We start from the raw sequence: 13,221 nt of genomic DNA on the forward strand, positions 1-13,221 counted from the left end.
TAACGTTATTGTAAAAAAGTTGGATGTGAACTTTTAAGCTTAGGGATGACATCCCAGTACTGCAGCAGAAATTGTTATTCAGTAAGGGCCTGACCTATGAGTCACATTATATTCATCAATAACTATTACATGTTGTAAAACCTGACCTTTCACAATTTCCCACACTCTGCATTTGCGGGATTTTCTTATACCCCACCCTCGCGGGAATCGTCTCCACCCTCCCAGCCTCGTAACTTAGCGCTGATAATGAAACTTCTGCAGGGGGATCTGATAAATGTGGACAAGTTACCTTTACTGCAGTCATAAACTGTTTACGACAATTGACGATAACAATACGTGATGCGGCTAAGTGCAAAATGTGCAGGAATATGGGACAACGACAAAATGCCTGTTCACAGGATAGCATAAGGTCTGTCACTAGACTGTATTGTCATTTGTTTGTACCATTCCTGTACACATTCATGTTTCATTTTTATGATGTTTCTTATTAAAATCATGTTAGAAGTAACTGTGTATACTAGACATGTTTTGTGTCCTTTGTTTGATTTCTGTCTGAAGGTGCATTTACATATTAAGATACATGACATCGCACACTTTTACATGGACAGATGTAAAAAGTTGATATCTTGATGATGTTGGACGGCTTGCTTTAGTGCGCTCTCTTTATCTTAATGAAGATCTTGCAAATTATCAGAATGAATGACTATTCTTTCATAAATGTTGTTGATTTGTGGGGAATGTCGGGTTATGACTTTATGTCCCTCATAAAACCCTCGTAAAACAGCGCCAAAGTCAGATTTGCATCTCCACTGAGATTGGAGGGTAGAGGGCTAAATTGTTCGCTTCTCAACGGGCCAAATTTCGAATCAAGTCAGAGATATTATAATAACATGCAAGGAGGCTGCCATAATATGATGTACTAGTTGTAAATTTGGTGGACCAACAAGTAGAGCCATGAATGCTGAAGCAATGCAATTACCAATACAAAGTTAGATCATAACCATACCAAAGCCTTTGGGCTTCCCTATAATGCTGTGTGTATTAGTGAGGCATCAGAATGAGTGTACTTGTGACCATCGAGGAGCCTTTGATACGGGGAATCTGAAATTCATGCCCGGGGCTGAGTACACAGAGCTGACGTGACAAATAGTGATTGTCAGGAGATTAGAGGCGGCAAGAAATTTTCGAACAAGCTCCCCCACTATGAAGTGCTTTTTACGCTGCAGTTACATGTACTAGAGATGGAGATAAGTCTACAGGAATGGGAATGACTTCAAGGCTACGCAGTAAAGCTGACAATGATAAACACTCTGCATTGACAAGTAGCTGCCCAGTCAGAAATTCTTGTCTCTCAGAGGATTTCATGTGACTATACAGCGTACCGTATTCAAGCCTGGGGCAGGGGAGATAGGAGAGGACGCAGATGATAAATACTGAGAATGGAGAGTTTACCTTTATTGTTCCCAGCTGCCTGATGCAGGAGACTGGGCACATTCATGTTTATCTGGGCGTGCAATCTTGCATATTGGTGTGGCAGTGTTGGGAGTTTGGTGTGGGGCATAAGTCATGATGTCTCTGACTCAGACCCACTGATGAGATAGCACAAATATTAGTTTTGGTAATTCTCTTTCAATCCGGCAATGTGAAGAGTTATTATGTTAAATAAGTCGATATCTTTAGATCCATGGATTATGCAGCTATTTGAATTGCAGATTTTTGTGTTATTTACTCTCGTGTCAGTATATTGCTTTCAGAGGGACATAAAATAGGGATTTAGAGATATTCCCCAATAATTTACACTTCTTCAATCAAAGCCACATTATGTATACATGGAAAGCAGTTCCCCTTTGAAATCTAGCACCAAATTTTTGTTGCTGTCGCACTTACTTTTCAACCCCCGAACAGTAAAACTATACTGCTATAGCACAGAAAAGTATGTGAGTTCAATGGACAGATATGAAAACAGAAAAAAACATATTGTTAGACTAATTGTGGATCTGAATAAAGTCAAGTCAGTCAGTGTAGTGAGATTGAATGAACTGACATTGGAGACAGTAATCAGTTTCAGAGCCTGAAGTTTGCCACCAAAGTTGGGGGGGTGAGGTGATGATTGTGTGATCTGCAGGACAATGTAGCCGGAAGGCATGGCTGTCCCGCTGGATAGATGGGGAATCATCACCGAGTAATGAAGACCCCACCAAATCAATACAAACTGTCAGATCCATCGGCATGGTTGTCTGAAGGGGGGATTCTCATGCACACAGTGTTTGCATTGTGATGACAAGACGTCAGAAAGAAGGGCCGGACTCATCAGTTTGCTTATTGATTTGTCTTCCGGGCGGAACCGACTCACACAGGCAATCTAACTTGTCTGTCTGAAGAAATTTTCAAGTTCCGGGACCTTAACCTACATTTGAATGCAATATGACCAGTCTGACCCATGCGTTGATTTTTTGGTTGAAAAATCACTCAAAATAACAAAATAAGGAATAACACTAACAGACTTTCATTTCTGAATGCAAGAGTTAATCTTAGAAGCAATGACCTTTTTTAATTGTGTCACGTTTCATTTGTACTATCATCATGCCATATTGCCTAACTGTGTACTCAACTTTATTCCTACATGACTTTCTGGATTCCACAGTCCAGAGCATAGTCCAGTGTTTAGTTTTCATGCCTCTGGACCAAGAGGTGGGGAGTTGATTCTCATTTGTTGTCACTCACCAGAAATTTGCACCTCTGGAAAGGTTCACAGTCCTTTAATAGGATGGGACTGTTCAAGCAGTGATGCACTGTGCGTGTCAAAAGGAGCTAGGGAAATTTCGCCAGGATACAGTGAACCAGAAAATGCGGTCTAGAGCATCTGTATTATCCATGACAACAAGTTTAGCTCTTCAATGCAGTGAACTTAACTGGTTCAAAATCAGTTCACTTTTTCAATGAATGAGACAACAGAGGAACTTTTGTCTATCATCTTATCACTATACTGCTCTTGAGAAAGATCCAGACACTACTTAAAACTTGACCAAACACTGTAAATCCTCTCCACACTAGGTGCTGTACGTGCTGCAGGTGTATCAGAATGCTGATGATGGGAAAGCAGGGATCGTCTCCCTCGCAGAATACCTCCTTACCCAACCACTGCTCTCCTTTGCCATCGCTGACGCGTCCCTGCGTAAGTTCAAGTCTGTCAATGCAGAGGTGGAGGTGGAAGAGGACATGACTGGAGGTATGGCAACTTTCATGCTATATATCAGTCAAGTTGAACACTACAGATTGACAAGTCAGAGCTGTCTACATCTTGACATTTTTAGCTTGAGTCCAAACTTCATCCCTTTTACTCCAATAACAGAAGTTAGGCAATGGGAGGGTTGATGATTCAACAGTCACTGTTTTGGCAGGTTTGGAACGCCTCCTATCAGAATGAAATGGCATAACAAGTAGATTTGTTTTTTTACAATCTGTTGAGAAGTAATCCAACAGAAGATTAGTCAAATGCATCAATAGAATGATCAACTGTTATCATCTCAGGTAGAAATTATAGCATCATGTACTTTTTGAATGCAATGTTTGGTTTGCTATGGGAAGGCATAGAAGAGCTTTAAGAGCTTGTGCAGAAAAGTAAGTATTAATGCTGTGTCCATGTACAGGTGAAGGTGACCATTCAGCTTCAAATGACACTGGTGTTCTCCTCAAGCTGTTCTGTGTGCACACAAAGTAAGTTGTCAATGTTTCTGTCAATTAGGATGCTTTCTTGTCAACATTTTACAACATATTATGCAGTCCTGTCACTTGGTCCTCCTCTGCTTTGTGTAATCCTTGATTCATAATTAGAATATGATACAAGATTAACAGTATGATTTAAAACAGAAGAAAACACGTAAATCACATTTTGTTCTTTATCTATTAAATTCATGGAGTGATCTGTCAATCTTTGTATATCTAGCAGTTGCAGTGTGGTCACATGCCTCTGATGGAAAGAGGGTGTTACTAGCTTAGTTTTGGTTCAAGTCCAAAGTGATGCTATTACTACCATATGTGACCTAGTCCTGTACACTGCTCTCAGACATGAGTACCCACCCTACACAAGCCTGTAGATTTTAGATAATATCAAATGACCTTCCATTTTTTATGCATTTATTCACACGAAGATGAGTACATTTGGAAAGAATACTCATCGCCCATGGACAGTCATGTTTCTTGGCTGAAATATCGGGGCTGTCTGCGGTTTGCTTTTTGACTGTTAATGAGGTTTTCTAGCACTGTCAACATTTCCCAGTTAAATTTAGTGTGAAAAAAATAATTGTTTAGCTGTGGTGGAGATCTCATGATGCTGTAATGAAAATTGGCTGTTCTGTAATTTCTCTTCATTTGATTGGAATATAGACTGGTAAATGTGGTCTGCAGCTGTGGCCAATGCAAGTTCAGACATGCCATGAAGCCTCCAACCTGGAGCCTGCACTTGCCAGGCTATTAGAAATGATGAGCATGTTTATCTGTTTGGTAATACGCTCTCACAGTCAGCCTTCTGGGATAATGCCCATCAATCTGAGGCTAAACAGATGGAGTGATTATTGGATCAGTTCTAAACCTCAGGAGGCATAGGATCAAGGTCATAGTAACATCCAATGTCAAACAAAAATAAAAATCATAACCAGTCCCCTTTAAAGGATAATTTAAGTGTGTTGAAACAACAATAATCTTATGCAATTTAGAATGTCCTTATATTTGATCAGTTTGAAATCTCTGGAGGCAAAATGTGAAGGTCATACAGTAGGAACGTCCATTGTCAGACAGTTTTGAAATTAATCATAATTAGTACTCTTTAAAGTGTGTTGAAACAACAACAATTCTATGAAATATAATCCTGATGTTTGATCAAGAATACCATGCAGTGTTGAAATGAAGCTTGCAGGTAAACTACCTGGTATGTAATAATCTAGCCATTTGACATCGAGGTATACATGTTGCTGAATCATTTATGAGCAGTTTTGACCAGCTCACCTAGACTATTGCTTGACTGTACAACCTAGAAGCTCGGCATTTGACCTTTGGAATCCCAAAATCTTGTTAGCTGAAACGTAATCAGTTACTGCAGGTTTTTACGGTTGCTTTGTAGCCGGAGGTAGAAAAACCAATCTTTATTACTTATTACAAGGCTGTAAGGGTTATTCCCCAACTAGAACAGGGTGAGAATCTCACAGGTTCTCCCCTGGGAAGGTGTTGTCATCAGGACCGTTGCAAGGGCTACCCACGGTTAATCGTGCCGTTTTGACTTTGTGTGATTGGATTGGCTTTCCAAATTAGCAGGTAGTGGATGGTTAAGTGTGATTACGTTTTGTGGCAGTGTGGACCGTGTGTGGTGATGAACTGAGGGTTGTAAAAAGATTTTATCATGGATGTGTGTGTGTCCTACATGAGGTGAGGAAAAGCCGTGATGGGTAGGCATGTAAAATCCTGAATGTCATTATGATACAGATTCATGTACAACATATACCTATAGAGATTCCTGCATATAACCTAGATTCTGATGATACCGTTGTTGAAATGCGTGTAGTTTTAACTTGAGGGCTTTACTTCCATTCCTGACTGTCATCTCTGCCTTTCCAGGTCCCTTCAGGAATTACAGGTCAGGTTCAAACCAGCCACAGCTGCCTCCAGGCCGCACCAGCCCCAGTCTATTGGCTCAGTCTCACAGGATGACATAGGTATGTATCTTGCCATCGTATTGTTCATTTCAGTGGAGGACAGTGAGATAACCTGTTGTTCAAACTGTTTATAATGAGAATGCTTTGTTGTAGTAGCCTGGCCTGTTACATAAACCTTCACTAAGAAGGTTACATTTTTGTAGCACTTGTATGTACATGTATGTATGTGGTTTGATGGCATAATCTAGGATTAGCTACCCCTAGATTTTCATGAAATTGATTACAACTGTATGACTGTGGTAAGGTGTTGCCCTTTCAAAACAAATGTTAGATTTGGGTCCCCAGGCAGCAGAACTTGCAGTTTTGATATCTCGTGTTCTGAACGTGCTATTGTTTTTGAGTGGTACATAGCTCTTATGCTAGCAGCTTCCCTTAGAACTGCTGGGGCACTGTAGTTTCAAATGTCAAAACAGAATGACTGAATTTTTGTCTAATTATATTATAAGAATATAGAGTGTTTCAGAAACATATTTTCATACATTAAAAAGATATGTGAAATCAGTTCCTTTTCTCTCGATCCCACAGCATTGCGAGATGGTCTATCTGACATGAGCGTAGAAACTCTGACAGACGCAGAGGGGTCAACCTCTGACCTGAGAGGTGAAGGGTCACAGGCCAGTCCAAGTGTCCTAGAGGGGAGAGCAGACAGGGAGGGGACGCCTGTAGCAGAGGAAACAAGCCCTCCGCCTGAAGACAATGCTGAAGAGCCCATGCTTCTCACTCCTGCTGCATTCACACATGGTACTGCATTGAAAATGTTTATGACACCAATATGCAACATTTTCTAGTTGTATTCAACAATGATGAAATTGTCAATAAACATAAATGCTTGCCTTCTGATAGTATTGATCATCAAAAATCATACTTCCAGCTCTTTGTAAGGTAAGGCCATGTTGATTTGATAATATGGATGCTCATATTTCTGATGCATCATGATTCTGGAAACCCAAAAACTGATGCGGGTGAGCGAATTAAAGAAAAACTCAAACTCATGATTGAGACAAACTCAGCTCATTATGAGGGATACATCAATTCATTCCTCGATTCCACATGTTTTGTGAACTCCCATCCCTCTATCTGTCCCGAGCAGAAAGAGGCGACCACACTATGAGAAGTAGTGGCTCCAGCATGAGCAGTTTCACTGCTGTAACTCCCATGGGAAACTCTGTAGCCAACTCCCTGGATGGCAGCGCCTCCGCACACAGTGTAGCTGAACTGCAGGACATTCTCCAGGCTTCTCCTGAGAGCTCTCTGACACTGACACCAACTTCAACAAAGCAAGGTTAGTTTAAACACCACAGCAAACAATGCAGCAATGGTAATATTGTACTTTTTTCTTGATTAGTGTAGTTTTTCTTCCCGTTGATGATGATGATGAATTATGACGGATGAGACATCCTTTTATGGTAGCATATTGCATATTATCATATAGCCAGAGGAATGACAAATAAGAAGGCTCCATTTTGCCATAGCCACTGCCAATGTTACTTCATATTACCACTAATGAGTTCTCAACATAAATCCAACGTGACAGTCAAGTATAGTAGATGTGATCCTGTTACTCTCAACTGGACCTATGACTTGACAAATGCTTGACAAAAGTTGTACAAGATTAAAAGATGTGTATGTTATATATTATACAGGACTTGTCTCACCCATGTGTTGGTTTGATGTATGATGATTGCCATAATGTTAAAGCTTTGTTCACTCGTGGTTTATTTGCTGGTTATAGGAACCAACCATGCCATGACAGTTTTCACCTTATTAACTCTTACTCCCATTCCTAGGGACACCAGATGGCCCCAGCCATGTCCCCACCCCCACCACCCTGCCCCTACCTCCCCTCTCCCCACCAGAACAGAAGCCCCTCCCGCCGGCTGTCCACGCCCGCTCGCCGGACCTCATCTCCTCCACGTCCACCTCCACGGACACGCCCGCGGCCTCCGAGGCGTTAGAACAGATGTTCCAGCAGGAGAGCCAGCCCAGACCGCCCAGCTCAGGCTCCAGTCTGGAGGAGGTGCTGTCCCCCAGGCTCAGGGGGGCCGAGGGGATGTCACCCAGGGGCAGGGGGGCCGAGGGGATGTCACCCAGGGGCAGGCCTGAGGTGTGTAGGTCTTCTTATCACCTCTGTGAAAATTGGGGCAGTCAGTTGGTGTACTTGTTTCTTTGCTTATTTTGGTGTGTATCTACAGTTGTATGATTATTGCAAAGTAGCAGGATGTAAGACGGGGATGCACCAGGTCTGTCCTACAAGCATCGTGATCAGTCTATGCTAAGTCTTTATCACCTTCCCACCAGGTTGCAGAGGAGGCAGAGGGCGCCACAGGAGGCGAGGAGAGACCAGACTCCGGGCACGAGCCGGTACAGGACGAGTACGGCTTACGGTGGCCTCGTGCGCCCGACATCACCATGGAAACGGCGCGGGACCGAGGTCATGTGGAGGAAGCCAGCAGGACTGCGCAGCCTGAACTGGTGGCCAGTCAGACCAGCAGTCCACCCAGGGAGCAAGACCTACATAATGGGCAGCCAATGGGCAGAAGGTATGGAGAACAGCTTGATAATTAAGTGTACTCTTTTTTTTTTTAAACAGTGTTTTTCTACTGTGTTGCAAAAGAATAAGACATGATATGTAATATAAAACAGTGAGATGTGACAAATGAGAAATTTTGGGAATCCACAATGTCAGTAGTAGGGACATCCCTGTTGGTTAGCTAGTTAGCAGCCCGACAGTTGAGTCCTGGTTAGTTGGTAACTTGTTGAACCCAGTTCAAACCCTGGTAAAATATCTCAGGAATACATAAAGTGTGTTCAAGGATAATCCTACATGGTTGTAAGGGGAAAGGGCTAGCAACATACCATTCCCTTTTACATATCCAGGTACTGAAACTGCAAGGAATCTTTCTGACCTTTGTACCACTAGGCTCTACAAGGTAAACAACAACCACCACCACTGTCATGATCAATATCAATATTTTATAACAACAAGTGGTAGAATATGCTCTGCCCCCTACTGCTCCAGCCCCGAACTGCAGGGAGCTGCTGCCGCCCTCCCCACCACCCGCCATGACCAGGTGTTGCCAGGCAGGTCCACCCCACCCAAAACAGTGTCCCCCAGGGTACACAGAACAGAGGAGAACTACAGGGAAGTGGCATCTCCTCGAACACCACCCAAGAGGCAGGCAGCTGAGGTAAGGACTTTCTCAATCTTAGAATTTCCTGAACCTGTTCATCCTGCATTTCAATATACCAGTTCTGACACAATTAGCAGTTCAGCAATGAGAGAACAGCTATTAGCATAACCATTGAGAAAGTCCCTGCATGTCTGTCAAATAGGCATTTCTACATTTTGACAGAGGTAGCCGGTGCTATGGAATCTGTCTATCTATTTAGCATTGTACAGGTCTATTAGTGTTGTGCCTGTGACTAAAGGTGTGGGGAAAAGGCTTGTAATGGGGATTTATGCCTCATTTGAGAAAAACCCTGATCAGACTCCTTGGCTAGACTTACAGATATTGAAGGCTTGCGACAAGTTGTATACTGTAAATCATAAACAGCCCCTGTCACCTGCAATTTGAATGTACGTGTAATATGCAAAAGCCAATATTATTTACATTTACACTGGCTGATTAAACTCAATTTCTACAACTGGATAAGATAGAAAGACGCCCATAACTCCTCTTCAGCATTTGTAGAAATTAGCAGAAGGAGTCAGTACTACTATTACATGAGATGTAGCTGGAAGAAGAGTGATGGATGTCACTCAAATCTTCTGCAAGGGATCTTTGTATCTTATCCTGGGGTTGGGATTGAATTGTCTTGTGGAAATTGCTGAAATTTATCATCTCCATGTACAGGTATCATCAGCCCAGCTGGAGCAGGTGCTGCTGTTGCTACGGCAACAGCAGCAGGAGCTGGAACAGCTGCGGGGAGATGTGCAGAAGCAGCAGGCTGCCAACCAGGCTGTCCTGACACAGGCTGTCACACAGCAGCTCAAACAGCTGCACGTGTCCACAGGAACCTCTGTGGATAAGGCACTGCAGCAGCATACACAGGCAGAGAGTATCCTTCTGCTGTAGGGATGTGCTAGGATGGTGTACATGTTCCCATTTTATTTCTGAATCTGGTAACATTAGAAAAAGGAAAACAGGATGTGTGAGTTGGATCAACTGGTTATTCAAGACCCAAAACAAGCAGTGTCCCTTTACATGTATTCATCACCAATGATGTGTCCTTGCAGCACTGTGGAGTGTATCCTGGTCACCCCTGTCGCATCACAGAGAAATTTCCCCTTGGCAATGTTTAGGATAAATCAAAACCATTTCAGTATCTTATTTAGGTACCAGTTCCTTAACCAGACTCCCCAGGGAAACGTCTGGATGAGGCTCTTCGTGAGCGGCAGGATCTGGACAAACAGAAGCAGGAGCGCCTCCTGTCAACCGTCTCCCAAACCCTCAACTCCTCCATCACCTCCAAACTGGAGAAATGTGTGAAACAGGAGGTCAAGAACAGCGTCCTCCCAGGTAGGAACTGGAACTGATGTCTTGTTGGTTTGTTTGTTTGTTTTTGTTTCCCATAACTGGTAAGTTTTGTACATGTACAGTAAGTACCTTCGGAGTAAGACTTAACTGTAAGGTTTGATCCACTGACCCCAGGATGGACCACTACTCTTTTGAATAGATATGAATATGTATGAATGTGGTTAGTTCTTAGTATGCTCAATGTAAGGCTCTTCTTAAACATAACACCTCCAGCTTAACACCCTATTCAAAAGTAACTCCCTAACTGAAGCAAAGTACTCCAAAGTAAGAATGTGGAATGAATGCAGTTTCATTGAATCAGTGATGTCTATGTTCAGTGTAGATATATTAAATGGTTGTTAAAATGGTAGCAATTGATTACATGTCTGAGATAGATGATTGATGCAGTTGAAGTTTTCTTAGTCACGATGTGTTACTAACTTATAACTAATTGGTCTCTCTCATATGGCAACTGTAGCTGTGACCAAGTCCCTGGACCCAGTGAAAGACCAGTTGAACGTGACCATGGCACAGAAGCTCACAGCAACAGATTCACTCATGAAGGAAAATATCTCCAAGTTGGTCCGTGCAAAAGTATGTGTATTTCCTGTGTTCTTTAGCAAATAGTATACAATAGGTATGATGCTTAAAAAACACAATGGCGACATTTGGATTAGAACCAAGGAAATGCTGGTTAGGGACCTTGTTGTTGAAGTAGGTTAGAAATGTTCTTAAATGATTAGTGTACAATACTAATAGTACAGTATACAGAGAACACTAGTATTTCAGGGATTTTAAAATTTTCCTTAACATACAATGTACTACCTGCAATCCTGTATTAGTTCTGGGGTTATGCAGCAAGAAGAAGATTAACACACTGCCCACAATCCTACCCTTCCAGACTACTGTCGAGGCCATTGGTCAGTCTGCAGCCCAGGCTATCCAGGGTCCGGTCCAGGCTGCCTACAAGGATGCCTTCCAGTCCACCGTAGTGCCCATGTTTGAGAAGGCGTGTCAGTCCATGTTCCAGCAGATCAACGACACTTTCCAGAGAGGCACGCAGGACTGTAAGTAACTGGTGGTGGTCACTGGGGGTTAAGAATTTGCATAAAACTGCGGAACAAAAATTGTAGCTGATGTAATTGTACAAAAACATGATTGATACCTACCTGATTATAACATTGACACGCAAGGCTAGTCAGTGTTTTTGAATTGTTACATTGTATATCTACAGCACTATTTTCAGTATTGCTAATTTGCCATGAATGTAAAATCATGAATGTTGTGCCGACAAATCTTCAGTCAGGTCAGTTCAGTTAGTTGATAGTATGAAGTCAGGAGACCGGAGGTCTCCATCTTGGAGGCCAACATCCTCCTCGATCATCTACTTAAGGGTCAGCGATGGTCGACCGTGCCTTCGTTAAATCTTACACTGTAGACATGCTGTGTCTGGCTGTTAACTGCAGTTCCGTAGTATCTTGCTATGTGGTGTTTCTGCAAGTTATTTGATGTTTTCTCCTGCAGACCTGCAGCAGCTGGAGGCGCACCTGGCGCAGCAGCGGCAGAGACAGCAGCAGGAGCGCGACCCAGTGCTGACCCAGCTGCAGGGCCTGGTGGAGACCTTCAACAGCAGCGCCTCACAGCTGCAGGATGGCATTACTGCAGGGGTCAAAATTGAGCTGGAGAGCCAGCTACAGTCCACCATTCTCAAGTAAGTTCTTGTGTTTTCAAAATAATTAGTATTAAGTTCTCTTGTTTGGAATCATCACTGGCTCTATTCAACAATTGTATATAGTTGATATATTTATCAAAACTTGTTATACTCAGTATTGATTTTGAAGACTTGAAGTTATGGAAGTACAATGTACATTAAATTTTGTACTTGTTTTAAATAAGATAGTAAACTTAGCTGTGCAGTCATTTGTTTGTTTGTTTGTGAATGTAAAAATTATGAAATTTTGAAAGATTTGTACTTTTGTCTTATCTGCAGATGTAAAATTTGTAAATGCTAAAATAGCTATGGCAATTAGAGGTCAAGATATGCCAGAAACAGTGCTGCATTTGCTCCCCAGTTTCGTACAACGTCTAACTAAGTAATATTTTTCTCTATTCTTCCAGCATGCAAGATGTTCTGATCTCCCAGGTGCGGAGAATTGTGAGAGAAGAAGTTTCCACAGCGCTGAAGGAGCACCAGGCAGCCCTAGGGGAGAGCGTGGTACAGGCCATGAGATCCAGAAATGTCACACCAGTACCCACACCACAGGCAGACACACAGCAGTTACAGATGCAGATCATGGCACTGCTCAGGCAAGGCCAGTTTAACACTGCATTCCAGCAGGTAAGGGTACACATTTCTCACCAAAACAATATATGTATTAGCTCTGAGATCTTTTTCAAAAGATGAAACTCCTTCGGAAGTATCTTAGCTCTTTTTTTTTCATATAGGTTCTACTTGATTCTGAGGTTCAATTTGGTATCACAATTTAAGATGGGCATTTTGGGTCATTATACCAACGTTTTACTTCTTGTTGATTTTTGCTCACATTGCAGTCACATTCGTTGTTTGTCATTGTACAATTTTGATGGCATTACATAGAGTTTTCAAGCAGGCTCTGATAGAGACAGTTGCCAACAATAGTCTAAAACAGCCTCTGAATTAACAAGACAGCTAAAGTTTGTACGATAATTCTTGCATCTGCTACAGGCCCTGACAGCCTCCGACCTGAGCCTGGTGATGTTTGTGTGCGAGGCCGTCAGCCCTGCCCAAGTCTTCAGCCAGAGTCCCTGTCCCCTCCAGCAGCCTGTCCTGCTGTCACTCATCCAGCAGCTGTCTGTGGACCTGACACACAACACAGAACTCAAACACAGGTAATACTCTCTGTCCATCTGACACACAACACAGAACTCAAACACAGGTAAAACTGTCTGTCCACCTGACACACAACACAGAAGTCAGAACACAGGTAATACTGTCTGTCCACCTGACACACAACACA

The 13,221-nt window shown here is 42.6% G+C and overlaps 1 protein-coding gene across 3 annotated transcripts in view; it reads left to right on the forward strand.

Annotated features, from left to right (window-relative positions):
• The window catches only part of LOC118417145 (enhancer of mRNA-decapping protein 4-like), an 87,828-nt gene that overhangs the window by 72,556 nt on the left and 2,051 nt on the right, over positions 1 to 13,221 (forward strand). For 2 of the 3 annotated variants that reach the window (XM_035822552.1, XM_035822554.1), the window contains exons 12-26: positions 3,055 to 3,229; positions 3,651 to 3,717; positions 5,611 to 5,708; positions 6,234 to 6,449; positions 6,796 to 6,990; positions 7,496 to 7,812; positions 8,007 to 8,248; positions 8,728 to 8,896; positions 9,563 to 9,767; positions 10,073 to 10,228; positions 10,704 to 10,819; positions 11,127 to 11,292; positions 11,750 to 11,936; positions 12,344 to 12,563; positions 12,930 to 13,093. In XM_035822552.1, the coding sequence (XP_035678445.1) occupies positions 3,055 to 3,229; positions 3,651 to 3,717; positions 5,611 to 5,708; positions 6,234 to 6,449; positions 6,796 to 6,990; positions 7,496 to 7,812; positions 8,007 to 8,248; positions 8,728 to 8,896; positions 9,563 to 9,767; positions 10,073 to 10,228; positions 10,704 to 10,819; positions 11,127 to 11,292; positions 11,750 to 11,936; positions 12,344 to 12,563; positions 12,930 to 13,093 (2,693 nt within the window). The remainder of the gene's footprint in view (positions 1 to 3,054; positions 3,230 to 3,650; positions 3,718 to 5,610; positions 5,709 to 6,233; positions 6,450 to 6,795; positions 6,991 to 7,495; positions 7,813 to 8,006; positions 8,249 to 8,727; positions 8,897 to 9,562; positions 9,768 to 10,072; positions 10,229 to 10,703; positions 10,820 to 11,126; positions 11,293 to 11,749; positions 11,937 to 12,343; positions 12,564 to 12,929; positions 13,094 to 13,221) is intronic. The other variant, XM_035822553.1, reaches the window with a different exon arrangement.

The sequence above is a fragment of the Branchiostoma floridae genome, chromosome 6 (assembly GCF_000003815.2).
Source record: "Branchiostoma floridae strain S238N-H82 chromosome 6, Bfl_VNyyK, whole genome shotgun sequence".
Classification (NCBI taxonomy): Eukaryota; Metazoa; Chordata; class Leptocardii; order Amphioxiformes; family Branchiostomatidae; genus Branchiostoma; species Branchiostoma floridae.